General features: G+C 44.8%; 4 protein-coding genes across 4 annotated transcripts; 1 reads left to right on the top strand and 3 right to left on the bottom strand.

The window, feature by feature from the left end:
* Positions 1-540: 540 nt before the first annotated feature.
* TMS1 (Membrane protein TMS1) lies at positions 541-2,111 on the top strand (the record flags this gene model as incomplete). The annotated part of the gene is made up of 3 exons (XM_036636720.1): positions 541-591; positions 682-761; positions 815-2,111. 3 exons carry the CDS (start codon positions 541-543, stop codon positions 2,109-2,111), a joined length of 1,428 nt encoding a protein of 475 aa, XP_036497459.1.
* A 456-nt stretch (positions 2,112-2,567) lies between these two features.
* On the bottom strand, positions 2,568-3,954 carry met-2 (Cystathionine beta-lyase; the record flags this gene model as incomplete). Its single annotated transcript, XM_036636719.1, has 2 exons — positions 2,568-2,654; positions 2,710-3,954. 2 exons carry the CDS (start codon positions 3,952-3,954, stop codon positions 2,568-2,570), a joined length of 1,332 nt encoding a protein of 443 aa, XP_036497460.1.
* A 1,062-nt stretch (positions 3,955-5,016) lies between these two features.
* MSP1-1 (Protein MSP1) lies at positions 5,017-6,467 on the bottom strand (the record flags this gene model as incomplete). The annotated part of the gene is made up of 4 exons (XM_036636718.1): positions 5,017-5,524; positions 5,579-5,951; positions 6,010-6,292; positions 6,354-6,467. 4 exons carry the CDS (start codon positions 6,465-6,467, stop codon positions 5,017-5,019), a joined length of 1,278 nt encoding a protein of 425 aa, XP_036498492.1.
* Positions 6,468-8,898: 2,431 nt separating this feature from the next.
* On the bottom strand, positions 8,899-9,211 carry CGCS363_v004868 (uncharacterized protein; the record flags this gene model as incomplete). Its single annotated transcript, XM_036636717.1, has 2 exons — positions 8,899-9,116; positions 9,175-9,211. The coding sequence occupies 2 exons, from the start codon at positions 9,209-9,211 to the stop codon at positions 8,899-8,901; spliced, it is 255 nt and encodes an 84-aa protein (XP_036498491.1).
* Positions 9,212-12,813: the final 3,602 nt, after the last annotated feature.

The raw sequence follows: 12,813 nt of genomic DNA, 5'->3' as shown, positions 1-12,813 counted from the left end.
TAGTAGTTAGCTAGGCTTAGGCCTAAGGCTTAAAACCTAGCCTGAATCCCGCCTTTACGTAAGGGATCGGCCACACCACTTTGTAGCTAGTTACGCCTAGCGCTCGTAGCTAGATTAATTAAGCCACTTCACGCATAAGTGTACGTAAGTAGGTGCCTAGGTGATGGGGTGAGGTGGGGCCGGAAATTCGGAGTGACATATCCGTGGACCCGACCTGTAGAAGTCCGAACTGCTAACCTTACCGCCTTGGATTATATAATCCCACACGTGCCAGGCAAGGTAAAAGGTAAAAGGTAGTCAAGACAAGGTACGTAATTGCACGTGCCCACTCAGCCTCCAACATTGGAGCCGCGTTGCCTTCGACGAGTCGCTGCCAGCGCCAGTCGTGAACCGTCTACCCATCCAAGCTCGCACCATTCGAAGTACGTGAGCATTACAATCAGCAGCAACAACACCACACTACGATCACCTCGCCGTCTCCTCTCACTCAATTGAACTCAGACCTACGATCGATTGTTCACACCCCAACGGAAAGGCGCCATGGGTGCTTTGCTTTCTCTGCCGCTGATGGCGGTGCCAAGCATGGGCACGGTAGGTTAAGTTCCCATCTCGCCTGGCTCACAAGCCCAGCTATGTGACTGTCTGTCGTGCAAAAGGCTCCTTACGACTAACGCTCATCAGGTCATCGGCTTTGCTGCCAGTTGCTGTGGCGCGGCTACGTGTTCTGCCGTGTGCAGCGCATGCGGGAAATGCGGCAATAGGTATGTTCCAACAACACCGCGAGAGACAATGCGGAGCTAACTGCCATGAACAGTGTAGCTACTCGTATCGGCTACGCTCTTATACTCCTCGTCAATTCGATTCTCTCCTGGATAATGCTCACGCCATGGGCGATAAAAAAGCTGGAACATTTGATGCTTGACTATGTCAAAATCGGTTGTCCCACCGGCAACTGCTACGGCTGGATGGCCGTTCATCGATTCAACTTTGCTCTTGGCCTCTTCCACCTCATCTTCGCCGGTCTCCTCTTCGGTGTGAGCTCTTCCAAGAACCCGCGCGCTGCCATTCAGAACGGATACTGGGGACCAAAGATCATCGCATGGCTCGCTCTGATAGTCCTCTCATTCCTGATTCCCGACGAGTTCTTCCAATTTTGGGGCTCATACATTGCTCAGGTGGGCGGCATGTTGTTCCTCATCCTTGGTCTTATTCTGCTGGTGGATCTTGCCCACAATTGGGCAGAGTACTGCCTGGAGCAAATTGAAGAAACCGACTCCAAGGTGTGGCGCACGGTACTCATCGGCTCTACGTTGGGAATGTACTTGGCTTCGCTTGCCATGACCATTGTCCAGTATATCTTTTTTGCCAAGGATGGTTGTGCCATGAACCAGGCTGCCATCACCATCAACCTCTTGCTCTGGGTTGGAATTTCCTTTATCTCGGTTCATCCCACCGTTCAGGAGTACAATCCCAAGGCTGGGCTCGCTCAGGGGGCAATGGTCGCCGTCTACTGCACATACCTGACAATGTCAGCTGTCTCCATGGAGCCTGATGACAGACAGTGCAACCCTCTGATACGGGCTCAGGGTACTCGAACAACTTCGATTGTCATTGGTGCCATAGTCACTATGCTCACAGTGGCATACACGACTACTCGGGCTGCTACGCAAAGTCTCGGTTTGGGCTCTGCGGGCGGCATTCGGCTTCCCGAGGAAGATGAGCATGATCTTGTGACGCAGCAACCTAACGCACACAAGCAAATGCGGGCAGAGGCTCTTCGCAGGGCAGTTGAGGAGGGTAGCTTGCCAGCCGATGCCCTACTCTCTGACGACGAGAGCGAGACCGGGAACCATACCCCGGGTGATGACGAGCGCACCAGGACTCAATACAACTACAGCGTCTTCCATATTATTTTCTTCCTGGCCACGACCTGGATTGCTACTTTGCTTACTCAGAGCTGGGATGACCACAACGATGGTAACTTTGCACCTGTCGGCCGATCTTACTGGGCAAGCTGGGTGAAGATTGTGAGCGCTTGGGTATGCTACGCGATGTACGCTTGGACCTTGGTTGCGCCTGTGGTTTTGCCAGACCGCTTCGATTTCTCCTAATCGTCATTTTCTTGCATCAAGAGCCTACAGAGGCTCCACGTGGGGGCCGGAGTTAGCTAGTCGCATTGTGCCACATCTTGCCAGGCGGTTCGTTTGAGCGTTAGACTAGTACGGCATATCGGTGTGAATTGAATGTTCTGATCTGTTACTGTCACATTAATTTCTGTATACTTCAAGCGTGCAATATTTTGTCCATATGGAGTTCCGGCAGTCCGAATTGAAACTTGCATTTCCTGATCGGGATCAAATTTGTACCTCGAATCACCCAATTGGAAAGGCTAGGACAACGAGTCAAACATCAACAATAATCTATATTTACTTTGTTTTCCACGGTCATCAAGCTCCACTGTTTCTTCATGCCAATCCAGCTGCGTCGAACAAAACCCTAGCATGAAATGCAATGGAATTTCTTCCATTCATCGCCCGCGAAGCGGCTGGGAAGTTCCCACTCGGGTATCATACCGAGGTCTCTCCAGCTTGCCGGACGGACGATGTGGCATGGAAGCCGTCAAGGGTTACATTAACAGCTCCTGCCTGAACAAGCTAATGATGTTGTCAACACTCCTGGCCAGCCAGGTCATACCGATCGATTACTTACAGCTCTTGAGAGATCCTCAATGAGGTCAGTGACGTCTTCAATTCCAACGCACAGTCGAATGAGATCTTCCGGCATCTGCCGCTCCTTGCGAGTCTTAGCATCAATGCTGGCGTGGCTCATCTGGCATGGCATGCTGATCAAACTATTGACACAACCGAAACTGACACTGATGCTGTACAGTTTGGCAGCTTCAACAATCCTCTCTGACAGAGCGGCATCGCCCGTCTCGAAAGACAAAACGGCACCAGCACCACGCGCCATGGACCAGTGAAGCTCATACTGGGGATGAGACTTGAGTCCGGGGTAGCGGACCTTGAAGCCATGAGACTCGAGGAACTCTGCGATTTGCTGAGCATTGGTTTGCTGCTTCTCCATGCGGATAGCCAAGGTTTTGATGCCTCTCATGAGCAAGAACGAGTCGTTGGGCGAGAGGCCACAGCCGGTGGAGTTGATGGTGAAGTACAGTTTATCTCCGATGGATGAGTCGTTCACACCAATGACTCCAGCCATGATATCGTGATGACCCGACAAATATTTGGTGCCCGACTCGTAAACAATATCGGCGCCAATATCCAGCGGGTTCAGAAGCATGGGAGAGAGCATGGTGTTGTCAACGACGACCAGAGCTTTCTCGTTGGCATCGTGAACCAGTTTAGCAATGGACGGAATGTCAACAATCTTGATAAGAGGGTTCGTCGGCGTCTCGAGAAGAACCATGGCCGTCTTGTCAGAGATGACCTGTCGGACAGAGTCGACGTGGGTAGTATCGACGTGGTGCACGACGATGCCCTGATTCGAAGAAAGATATGTAAGAAGTCGGTTGGTACCTCCGTACAGATCATCTCCCGTAATGACTTCGTCGCCCGGGCGCAGCAGGCGGCTGATAACGTCCAAGGCGCCCATGCCGGAGCCAACGGCGAGAGCTCTTGTCGCATTCATGATCTTGGCCAAATGGCGCTCCAAGTGAGTGCGCGTCGGGTTGCCCGAGCGCGTGTAGTCGTACTCACCTCCACCAGTAGCACTCGACTGCTTGAATGTTGCAGACTGGTAGATGGGAACGCTGGAAGCGCCATACTGATCATTGCTCTCGGTATAGACCAGCTCTGTGGCGAGGGCATAGCGGCGACGGCCGTTGCGGGGGCTGGAGGGCGCAGGAGACGGGGGAAGGTCGTGTCCGTCAAGGTCAACCCGCTTGAGCGGGTTGCTGGACTTTTCGACAGATCCGTTGTTCGGCGGTGTGGCCATGGTGAGACTTGTGGCAATGGCGGGGTAATGGTGCAGGCAGAGGGGAAGCCGACTGATCTATCAAACAACAGGTCGGCTTCGGGATTTGAGTGAGGTTCTGATAGAGAGACTGATGGAACAGACGAGTGCTGACGGATCAGTGCCTGTGTACAGCAGCGATTGATCCTTCAATTGGACGGGCGATGGCGTAAGTAGTGATGAGACCGAAGGTCCGGAGGGCCGGGAAATCGAGTACTCTACCGCTGGTCTCGTAATGAGCCAGACTTCTCGCCGCGGACAGACTGAATTGCTCAGCAAATCAATTGTCCTACGCAGCACCGGCGTACTCGAGTAAAGCAGGTGATTGCTGGAGAGAGGGTGAGTCGACGATTGGCGAAGTGTGTAGGAGAAGTTTTACAAAAGGGGACCTGGGCACAGCGCAATTAGGTATGACTCCAGCGTTCCGCAGCGCAGTACAGGCCCCGTCTTTGATATTATGGGGCCCCACGAATGACGTGATTTGTCGGTGTGCTCAACGTCCCCCGAACGTCGGCGATAGCGGGGCGACATTGAGATGCGGAGTGGCCAATGCGCGTCTTTACATTGGTGGTTAGCAGACTGCGTGAGAGCACGGTATCTTCCGCGGCGCCGATGCCAGGGCCGAAGAAGCTGCTCCCGTCCGGTCCAGCCTGCTATCTGAGAAGTCGAACACTTGTTGGGTTGCCCCAGTACACCGGGGCAATGGCGTCTTAGGTGCGACTTGAACAGCGCGAATCACTCATCGACCGTGATGTTGAGTCCCGAACTTATCAGCACAAGAATCAAGCCATGTAGCTCATGACCTTCCATTGCCCCAGTGTCTTTCCGCACACCGAGTATTTGTACAAGTCGCCCCTCAAAAGGTCGACGTCTGACCCTTTCTTTCCAAGGTAGGGGTTGACACCCGCCAAGCTCGCAGTCATCTTTATGTTTATCCTGTAGCGTGTATTTCCGCCGAAGGTTCTCGGCATGCCTCTGAGTCGCGTGCACATGGTAAAAGAATATGGAAGAATTAAAACAACGGCTCCGGACCGATTTGTTTGCCTAGCCCAACTCCTCAACCATGTCTTCATACTCATCTGCCGATGCCCCTGACGCCTTCGCTGATTGTTTCGCATGGTTTTCCATCAAGATCTGGCCACCTCCTTTTCGGCCGAAGAAATCCTCTGTCCGAATTCCGCGAATGTGCTCGGGCGTGATGCTGGACATTGGGTTGCCGCTTGCCCGGTGCTCCTTCATATACTCACGAACAGGCGCCATGGCCGCGTCGCGACACGCCTCTTTGATATCGCTGCCAGACATGCCAGCCGTAACTTTGGCAATGTACTCCAAGTTGAAGCTGTCAGGGTCGGTCTTCGTGTCCTGTAGGATAAGTTGCAGAATTCGCCGTCTCTGCTCCTTTCCGGGAAGAGACACGGGAAACTTCTTAGGCATACGCCTAAGAATAGCCTCGTCGATGTCGTGAATTCTGTTGGTGGCACCAAGGACGACGATTCGCGCCGGCATGCCTGAAGAGTTAGAGGACGTCAAACCGTCCCACAAAGTCATGAATCTGATAATCGTCAGTCATCTGGGACAGAAGAAGCTGTCGACATCGTCCACTTACTCTGCCTTCACCATCCCGCTTGCTTCATGCTCGCCACTTCTCCTAGTGCCGAGAACTGCATCAATCTCATCAATGAAAATGATGGCCGGTTGCATCTTGCGCGCGAGAGAAAACACGGCTCGAACCAACTTGTTTGAATCGCCATACCACTTCTCCGTCACTGTCGAGATATGAAGGTTGATGAATGAGGCACCGCTCTCGTGAGCAACTGCCTTGGCGAGCATAGTCTTGCCGCAACCAGGTGGGCCGTACAGGAGAACTCCGGATGGTGCAGATAGAAGCGGTGCAGCATGAGAGTACAGATGAGGCATAGTCAGGGGATAGATGACAGACTCTTTGAGCTCGTCGATGATGTCTTCCAGACCACCAATATCTGTGGCAGGGTCAGTATGTCTGTAAGCATATTTGGCCGTAAGAGGGTGATTGCTAACCAGAAAAGCCAACCGAGATATCCTCGGGGGCCACCATCTCCAAAGCTATCAGGTTTTCATACTCGTTGAGCACCAAGTCCTCTGGCTTGGGACCACGTCGAGACACGCTGCCGTCGTCCCCTGTGTCGTCGCCCGACTTCCCGATGGTTTTTCCCTTGCGTAACCGCTCGAGGTGAGCTTTGGCTTGCAGACGCGCCTGTTCATGTTTTTCTCGATCGGGATCGGCAAGAGTACTCGTAAGGGACGAAAGAAAGTTACGGGCTAGGTACACTCCTGTTGCCATCTGGAGGTCGTCGTCGTCGTCAGTATTCTTTGAACTGTCGCCCAGCAACAGCATGACTTACCATGCCAGCCACCAACAGCAAGTCGAGGGCAAAATCGCCCAAACCTCTCTTTCGCTCACCCATGCCGAGGAGCTTTCCAACGGAACCAATCCAGCGATCCAGGTCGCTCGTCATGAGGGTTGGCGTCGCGACCAAAGCGATGCAGTCAATTCGGTCGAGTATACGCTGTTCAATGCCGATGGAATCCTTTCAAAGATGCAATCCTTTCAAAACTGAATTGCCGCTTTTGTTCTGCTGGTATGACAGGGCTCAGTTCAAAGTCTTAGCACAGCCCTGGGCGTAAACGTGTCTGTCGATGATATTTCATCCGAGAGCATCTAAATCAAAGACGTAGGCAGAGCGTGGCGCTGACAGCCGAGTAGACGCCGCGGTTCCTCGAGCAAAAAGTCAAGCCACATGCCGGCTAAGGAACCCAGACGCCGGCACACCTTTGTGGAGCGCCCATCAGGGCCGGTACGACTGACAGCACGTCCACCGCCACGGCACGCTTAGCACACCTTAGGTACCTAAGGCACCTAGGTAAGGTGGGTGCCCAAGTCCCAGAGGGAAAGTACATACCTACGTGCACTCGATAGGAAGGTGCCGATAGGCTTATCGATAGGCCTCAAGTGGCCCTGGCTTTCTTCCTATCCTACCTAGCACCGGTACCTTAGATACCCAGTAAGGCGGGTAAGGTACCGCGCCAGTGGCCGTTTGTTTACTTTTCAATGCCCGCAAAACACAAATGTAAAGCGGCAGCAGGTGAGTGGGTAGCCAACAAAAGGTGCCCGAGCAAGGACCTTCCCCCCACGCTGGCTACCTACAGCTTGTTCGCGACTAGGCCTGAATTTCCGCAACCTATCCTACACAACGCATGCGACGACCTTTTTTCTTCCACCAAATACTTGCGGCTTCGCAATCACTAGCAATTCCTGTGCCTCCAGTGCCTCCATTGCCCCCGAATCCGTTTGTCTCCTTCTCACGCGGGCAAGCGACTAAAACCGTGCAAAGCAAGACTCAATCGCGGTGCGGATGTCGCGAGCTGCTCAACAAGCTAGGTTGTTGGCCTTGGTGGATTCGGACTCGGACGAGCTCTCCGGCTTGAGCGCACAGCAGGTCAAGAAGAACGAAGATTCGAAGGCCAAACCCATGGCGCCAGCGAAGAAACCCCGCGGAAGACCTGCGGCGAACAAGGTCACGAAGCCAGCGCAGAAGGCTACGCGTCGTCCCAATGATAAGTTAACGGCCGCCGCTGCTGCCGCTGAGGCTGGGGATGTTGTCGATAATCCGAAGGCTTCAAAGAGGGGGCGTAAGGCCAGGCCTAAGGACGACGATGATGCCACAGCCGACGCCGAGGAAGAACACGTGGTTCCCTCAACGAAGCCCACCGCGAAGACAAGGGGTCGACCAAAGGCAACAGATGCCTTGGTGAAAGAAGACGAAAATGAAGAGGCGCCTGAATCCACTGCCCAACTGATCAAGCGCGGGCGCCGTGCAGGGACCAAATCGACTCGCAACGAAGACTCTGAAATCCCAGAAACCCAGCCAGCAGAGGCTATGGATATTGACACAGAAGAAGAGGAGGAAGAAGACGAACAGTTTGAGGATCTGCCTGCGCCAAAACAGTCTATTCAGCGCGCTGCCCGGATGGCTGGCAATGCAGACGGAGACGGCGGAGACCCGCAAATACGGAGACGACTGGGCGAGGCGAACAGGAAATACGAAAGCCTGGAGCTGAAATACCGTGATTTGCGAGACATCGGGATCAAGGCGGCTGAGCGCAACTTTGATAACTTGAAAAAGGAGAGCGAAGAACGGGCGAACAGTAAGTTTCAAAGAATATCTACGAAGGAGCTCGTCGCTGATGGTATCAAGCTGCAACGGAACTTATAGGCAACTTGAAGGCGGATCTTGCGGCTCAAAGGGCTTTGGTCAAGGAGGGACAGCAAGATAGGAAGAAGCTCGAAGGACTAGAGGCCAAAGTCGCGGAGTTGACAGCGTCTCTCTCTGAAGCGAGGCAAGAGGTCAAGACTCTGTCAACGAAACTGGCGGCTAGCAGATCGGCAGAGGCTGCTGCCACGGCGGCCACTGCCAAGGTACCAGGAAGTGCAATCAAAGGCGGGACCGCAGCGGCTCGGGCTATCGCTACGGCTAGTTCGGATGCGGTGCAAACAGCGCAAATGAAGGAGGACCTCTATGGTGACCTAACTGGATTGATTGTGCGGGTGGTCAAGCGTGGCTCGACAGGCCAAGTCTTCGACTGCATACAGACAGGAAGAAATGGAAGTGAGTACTCATCAAGACTTGAAGCTCTTGTGCGATTCCGCATAGAAGCTAACATCTCTCCAGCTCTTCACTTCAAGCTCGAGGTCGAGACCGAGAGTTCAGGCGATAATTACGAGGAAGCGCATTTTACGTACAAACCTCAGCTGGATTCGAATCGCGACCGTGACCTCATAGACCTGTTGCCCGACTTCCTGGTGGAGGAGATTGAATTTTCTCGACCGCACGCGGCAAAATTCTACTCGAGAGTGACGAAGTCGTTGATGGAGTAGACCAATGGAGGCTACGGAGAGAGAGAGAGAGAGAGCAGTCTTGCGCAGGATTCTATCGGGTTTCCCAGAGTTGATAACAAGGACGAGACGCATTTGGAATTGGTCGATACCCCCTGAAGAACTGTTTTGATTTTCTCGACTGCCTGGGTAGATACGAGTTGCGTCGTTGAACCATTGGAGGTAGCAAGCGTCGTGGAAATGCTAGGTCTCTCAAAATGCACATCATCGCCTACCATGCATGAGGTAATTACAATTGGAGCACAAATGCCGAAGGCTAGATCACTTACCCGGGTTGCCAGGCTGACTTGGCTGGGTCTGCTTCATATTGGGAAGAGAAGGGGAGACGACGGGAGAACGCCGACAAGGACGTTCCTAGAGAGCCGCATGGCACCTTGATGTCTGGACCAATTCGTGTAAAGGCGTCGTTGGATAGGTACTTCGGGTGCTGGCCGTAAGGTAGGTGGCTAACCTTTCCTTAAGGTATAGATACAGTAAGTAGCTAAGGGTCTGATCGGTATAATTTTCGTGTTTTAGAGACTCTGCCAAGGGCTACTTCGCTAGCGCTATATATAGCATATATATCGTACTAGGTTACTATTAGCTTAGATTATTACTACGATATAAATAGTGAATATCTTACTAACTCCTTAATACTTCTAAGAAGCTAAGATTATTTAAAAATAGCTCTAGCTTACTTAAATATATTATTTTTAATATTAAAAACCTCTATCTTTTATTATACTAATTATTTATTTTATAATTTACTTTATATTTAAAATAGTAGTTAATAGATAATACCTTAATAAAACCTTACTTAGTATATAAATAAAAGAAATAATCCTAAATAAGATTAAAGTTACTATATTATTAAGTAACTCTAAGGAAGACTAAAGCCTCTTATTAATACTACTCCTACTTTTAGTAAATTAACTAATAATATTTAAACTTTACTAAAAGTTTATAATATAGTAGAGGTTACTTTAGTTTATTCTTAATACTAAAATTAAAAGTTTACTAAATAATAATAATAAAATATATATATTAAGCTATATACTTACCTCTATTATACCTATTTTATAGAAAGAGTTCTTTAGAGACCCCTTTATAATTAAAAACCTATTAATAAAGTTCTAAAATATTAATACTTTATACTATAAAGTTAAAACACTAAGAGACCTATCTAGTATTAGCTATAATAACTATATAAATATAATATTAATATTAAAAGAGAGATAGTTATAATAATATTAAGTTAACTTTAAGTATAAGTAAGTAGAGGATTATAACTTCTTTAAGATAAAGTTATTAATAGTATACTTATAGCCCTCTAAGATTACTATAAGCTAGAATATTACTAAACTTAATCTTAGAGGTTAGTTAGTATACTAATTAAGATTTTTTAAAGAGGAAATAAAGTCTCTAATAAAGTAGTTAGCTTTATTACTACTTAATATAAATAGCTTACCTCTCTTATAAGCTATAATAATATTAAGAATAGCTAATCTTATAGTAGTATAAATACTAACTATTACTTTAACTTAAAAGTATAAATATATAATATAATAGTAAGATCCTAATTAAATTAACACTACTAATATAGCTATCTTAGAAGTAATATTTCTAAAAGAAAATTTAATAGCCTTACTACTAGTATATTAAAATAAGCACCCTTATATTAAAGTAGTAGAGACCTAAAGTTATAAGTTATAGAGGATAAATATTAATAAATTAGCGCTATATATAGTAGGAGTAAATAATATAAAGCTAGTAGTAGCTAATATTTAATAGCTATTTAAAGTTAAGGCTAAGTTAAAAAGCTTTACCTTTATATTAAACCTCTTTTTAATAGTATTAAGTAAAGCAGTTAAGTTTCTAATATTAGAGGAAAAAGAGTTAAAATAGGAGTTTTTATTAATTAATAGTATATAGATATTAGTATTATTACTACTACTACTATAGTATTAATATAGTTATAGAGGGTTAATATAGTTATAGTAAGTAGTTAATAAGTTAAAAAAATAAAACCTAATAGATAAACTAGAGAAGTAATAAAAAGGTCTTTTTTTAGCCTCAGTTAAAGTAGTGTTTTTTAAATAGATTACTACTTAAATTAATATAATATAAATTTAGCTTATTAATTACTAAAGACTTATCCTTATAAAATATTAATAATAAAACTCCTACTATAATATAGTAATATTAAACTATACCTTAAACCTTAGTTATTAACTTATTTATATTATTACTTTTACTTTAGCTTTCTTAAGTATATTAATCTTTTATAATATTAACTTTCTTAGTACCTCCTCTTTTTTTACTAGAAAATTCTATAATACTATTACTATATATACTAACTTTACTTAGATACTAAAGTTATACTTATATATTATACCTCTTATAATCTTAAACTTCCTCTTTAATAACTTAAAGATATATTTAATAATACTATAAAGCTTTATATAGCTAAGATTATATAACTCCTTCTTTATCTATAACTACTACTAAAAATTAAAGTAGTTATATAAATAATATTACTTACTAATAAATAGAGTAATAACTTTTAAATACCTCTTACTAAAGCTTATATTATTTAAGTAAAATCTACTTAGTAGTAGAGTAAATAACCTCACTAAAGCATATAAAAGTAGGAATTTATTATTTATACTACCCTCTATACTAATAAGTATATATATAAAGGTATAGTTAAATCTTACTACTATAAAAATATTCTATAAAAGATTCCCTTTCCTATTAAAAAACTAATATTACTAACTCTAAAGTATATAAGTAGATAAAAAAGTACTATTAATTACTCTTATATAGCTATTAAATACTTAATTTTTTAGCTCTAACTTAATTTTTATTAAGATATTATCTTCTATTAGTTAAACTACTACTTCTTTATATAGCTCTATAAGTATATTAAGTATAATATAGAAAATACTTAATATTATACTCTAAGTAACTTTAAAGTAATAAGAAGTATTCCTCTAAAACTCTCTAAAGCTTATAATATATAAAAAGATTATTAATTTATATTTTACGCTTTAAAACTTTAAGTTTTTAATATTATAAAGTTAAAGCTATAAAGTTAGTATAAAGAAGGTTAACTTTAATATATAAAAAGTATTAATAAACTTTATATTTAACCCTATTAATAGCCCCTCTATAATCTAAGTTATTACTAGAAAGCTACTTAAGTAGATTAATATCTTATTAAAAATAGTAAAGGTTTTATTATTAAAGTTATTATTATTAAAATTATTATTAATATACTTTTTAAAAATAATTAATAAAACTATAATAAGCTACTATTCCTTATTATTATTATTAAACGCTTATTTAAAAGTATTAAAAATATCTATATTAATAATTACTTCTTTTAATAATTAAGTTAATAAATAGTATACTTTATTAATATATTAATATATTACTATATAAATATCTTAGGCTAGAAGAAGCCCTTAGCTAAGCTCTCTCTAGCTATATATAGTATTACTATATTATTAAAAACTAATATTTTTATATAATAATAATCCTAATATTATTAGATTTATACCTTAGAATCCTTAGTAACTAAGCTTCTCTAAGTAAGCTTATTATTAATCTTATTACTTAATAGCTAAATTTTAATCTAATATAATAGCTTAGAGGATTAATAACCCTAGAAACCTTTATTAAGCCTAGTTTTAACTTATATAGACCTAATATAGTAAAGTAGCCTCAAAAACACTATTTTTTATTATTTTATACTAACTGTAGCAGTAGTAAGCCAGGGTCAGGAATCATACCGATCACACCCTAAATAACGGCTAAGGCAATATATACTAGGTACATATCCTTGTACCCAAGCTGCCTAGCCGCAGGTCCGGTGTGTCCCGCGCCAGCTCGTGGGGTTCTCGGCACGGGCAGGGATGGACTTTGGT

Source organism: Colletotrichum siamense (genome assembly GCF_013390195.1).
Source record: "Colletotrichum siamense strain Cg363 chromosome Unknown KSG_Cg363_contig03, whole genome shotgun sequence".
NCBI lineage: Eukaryota > Fungi > Ascomycota > Sordariomycetes > Glomerellales > Glomerellaceae > Colletotrichum > Colletotrichum siamense.
Note: the sequence above shows the minus strand (reverse complement) of the source record. Positions and strands in the feature narration are given on the sequence as shown.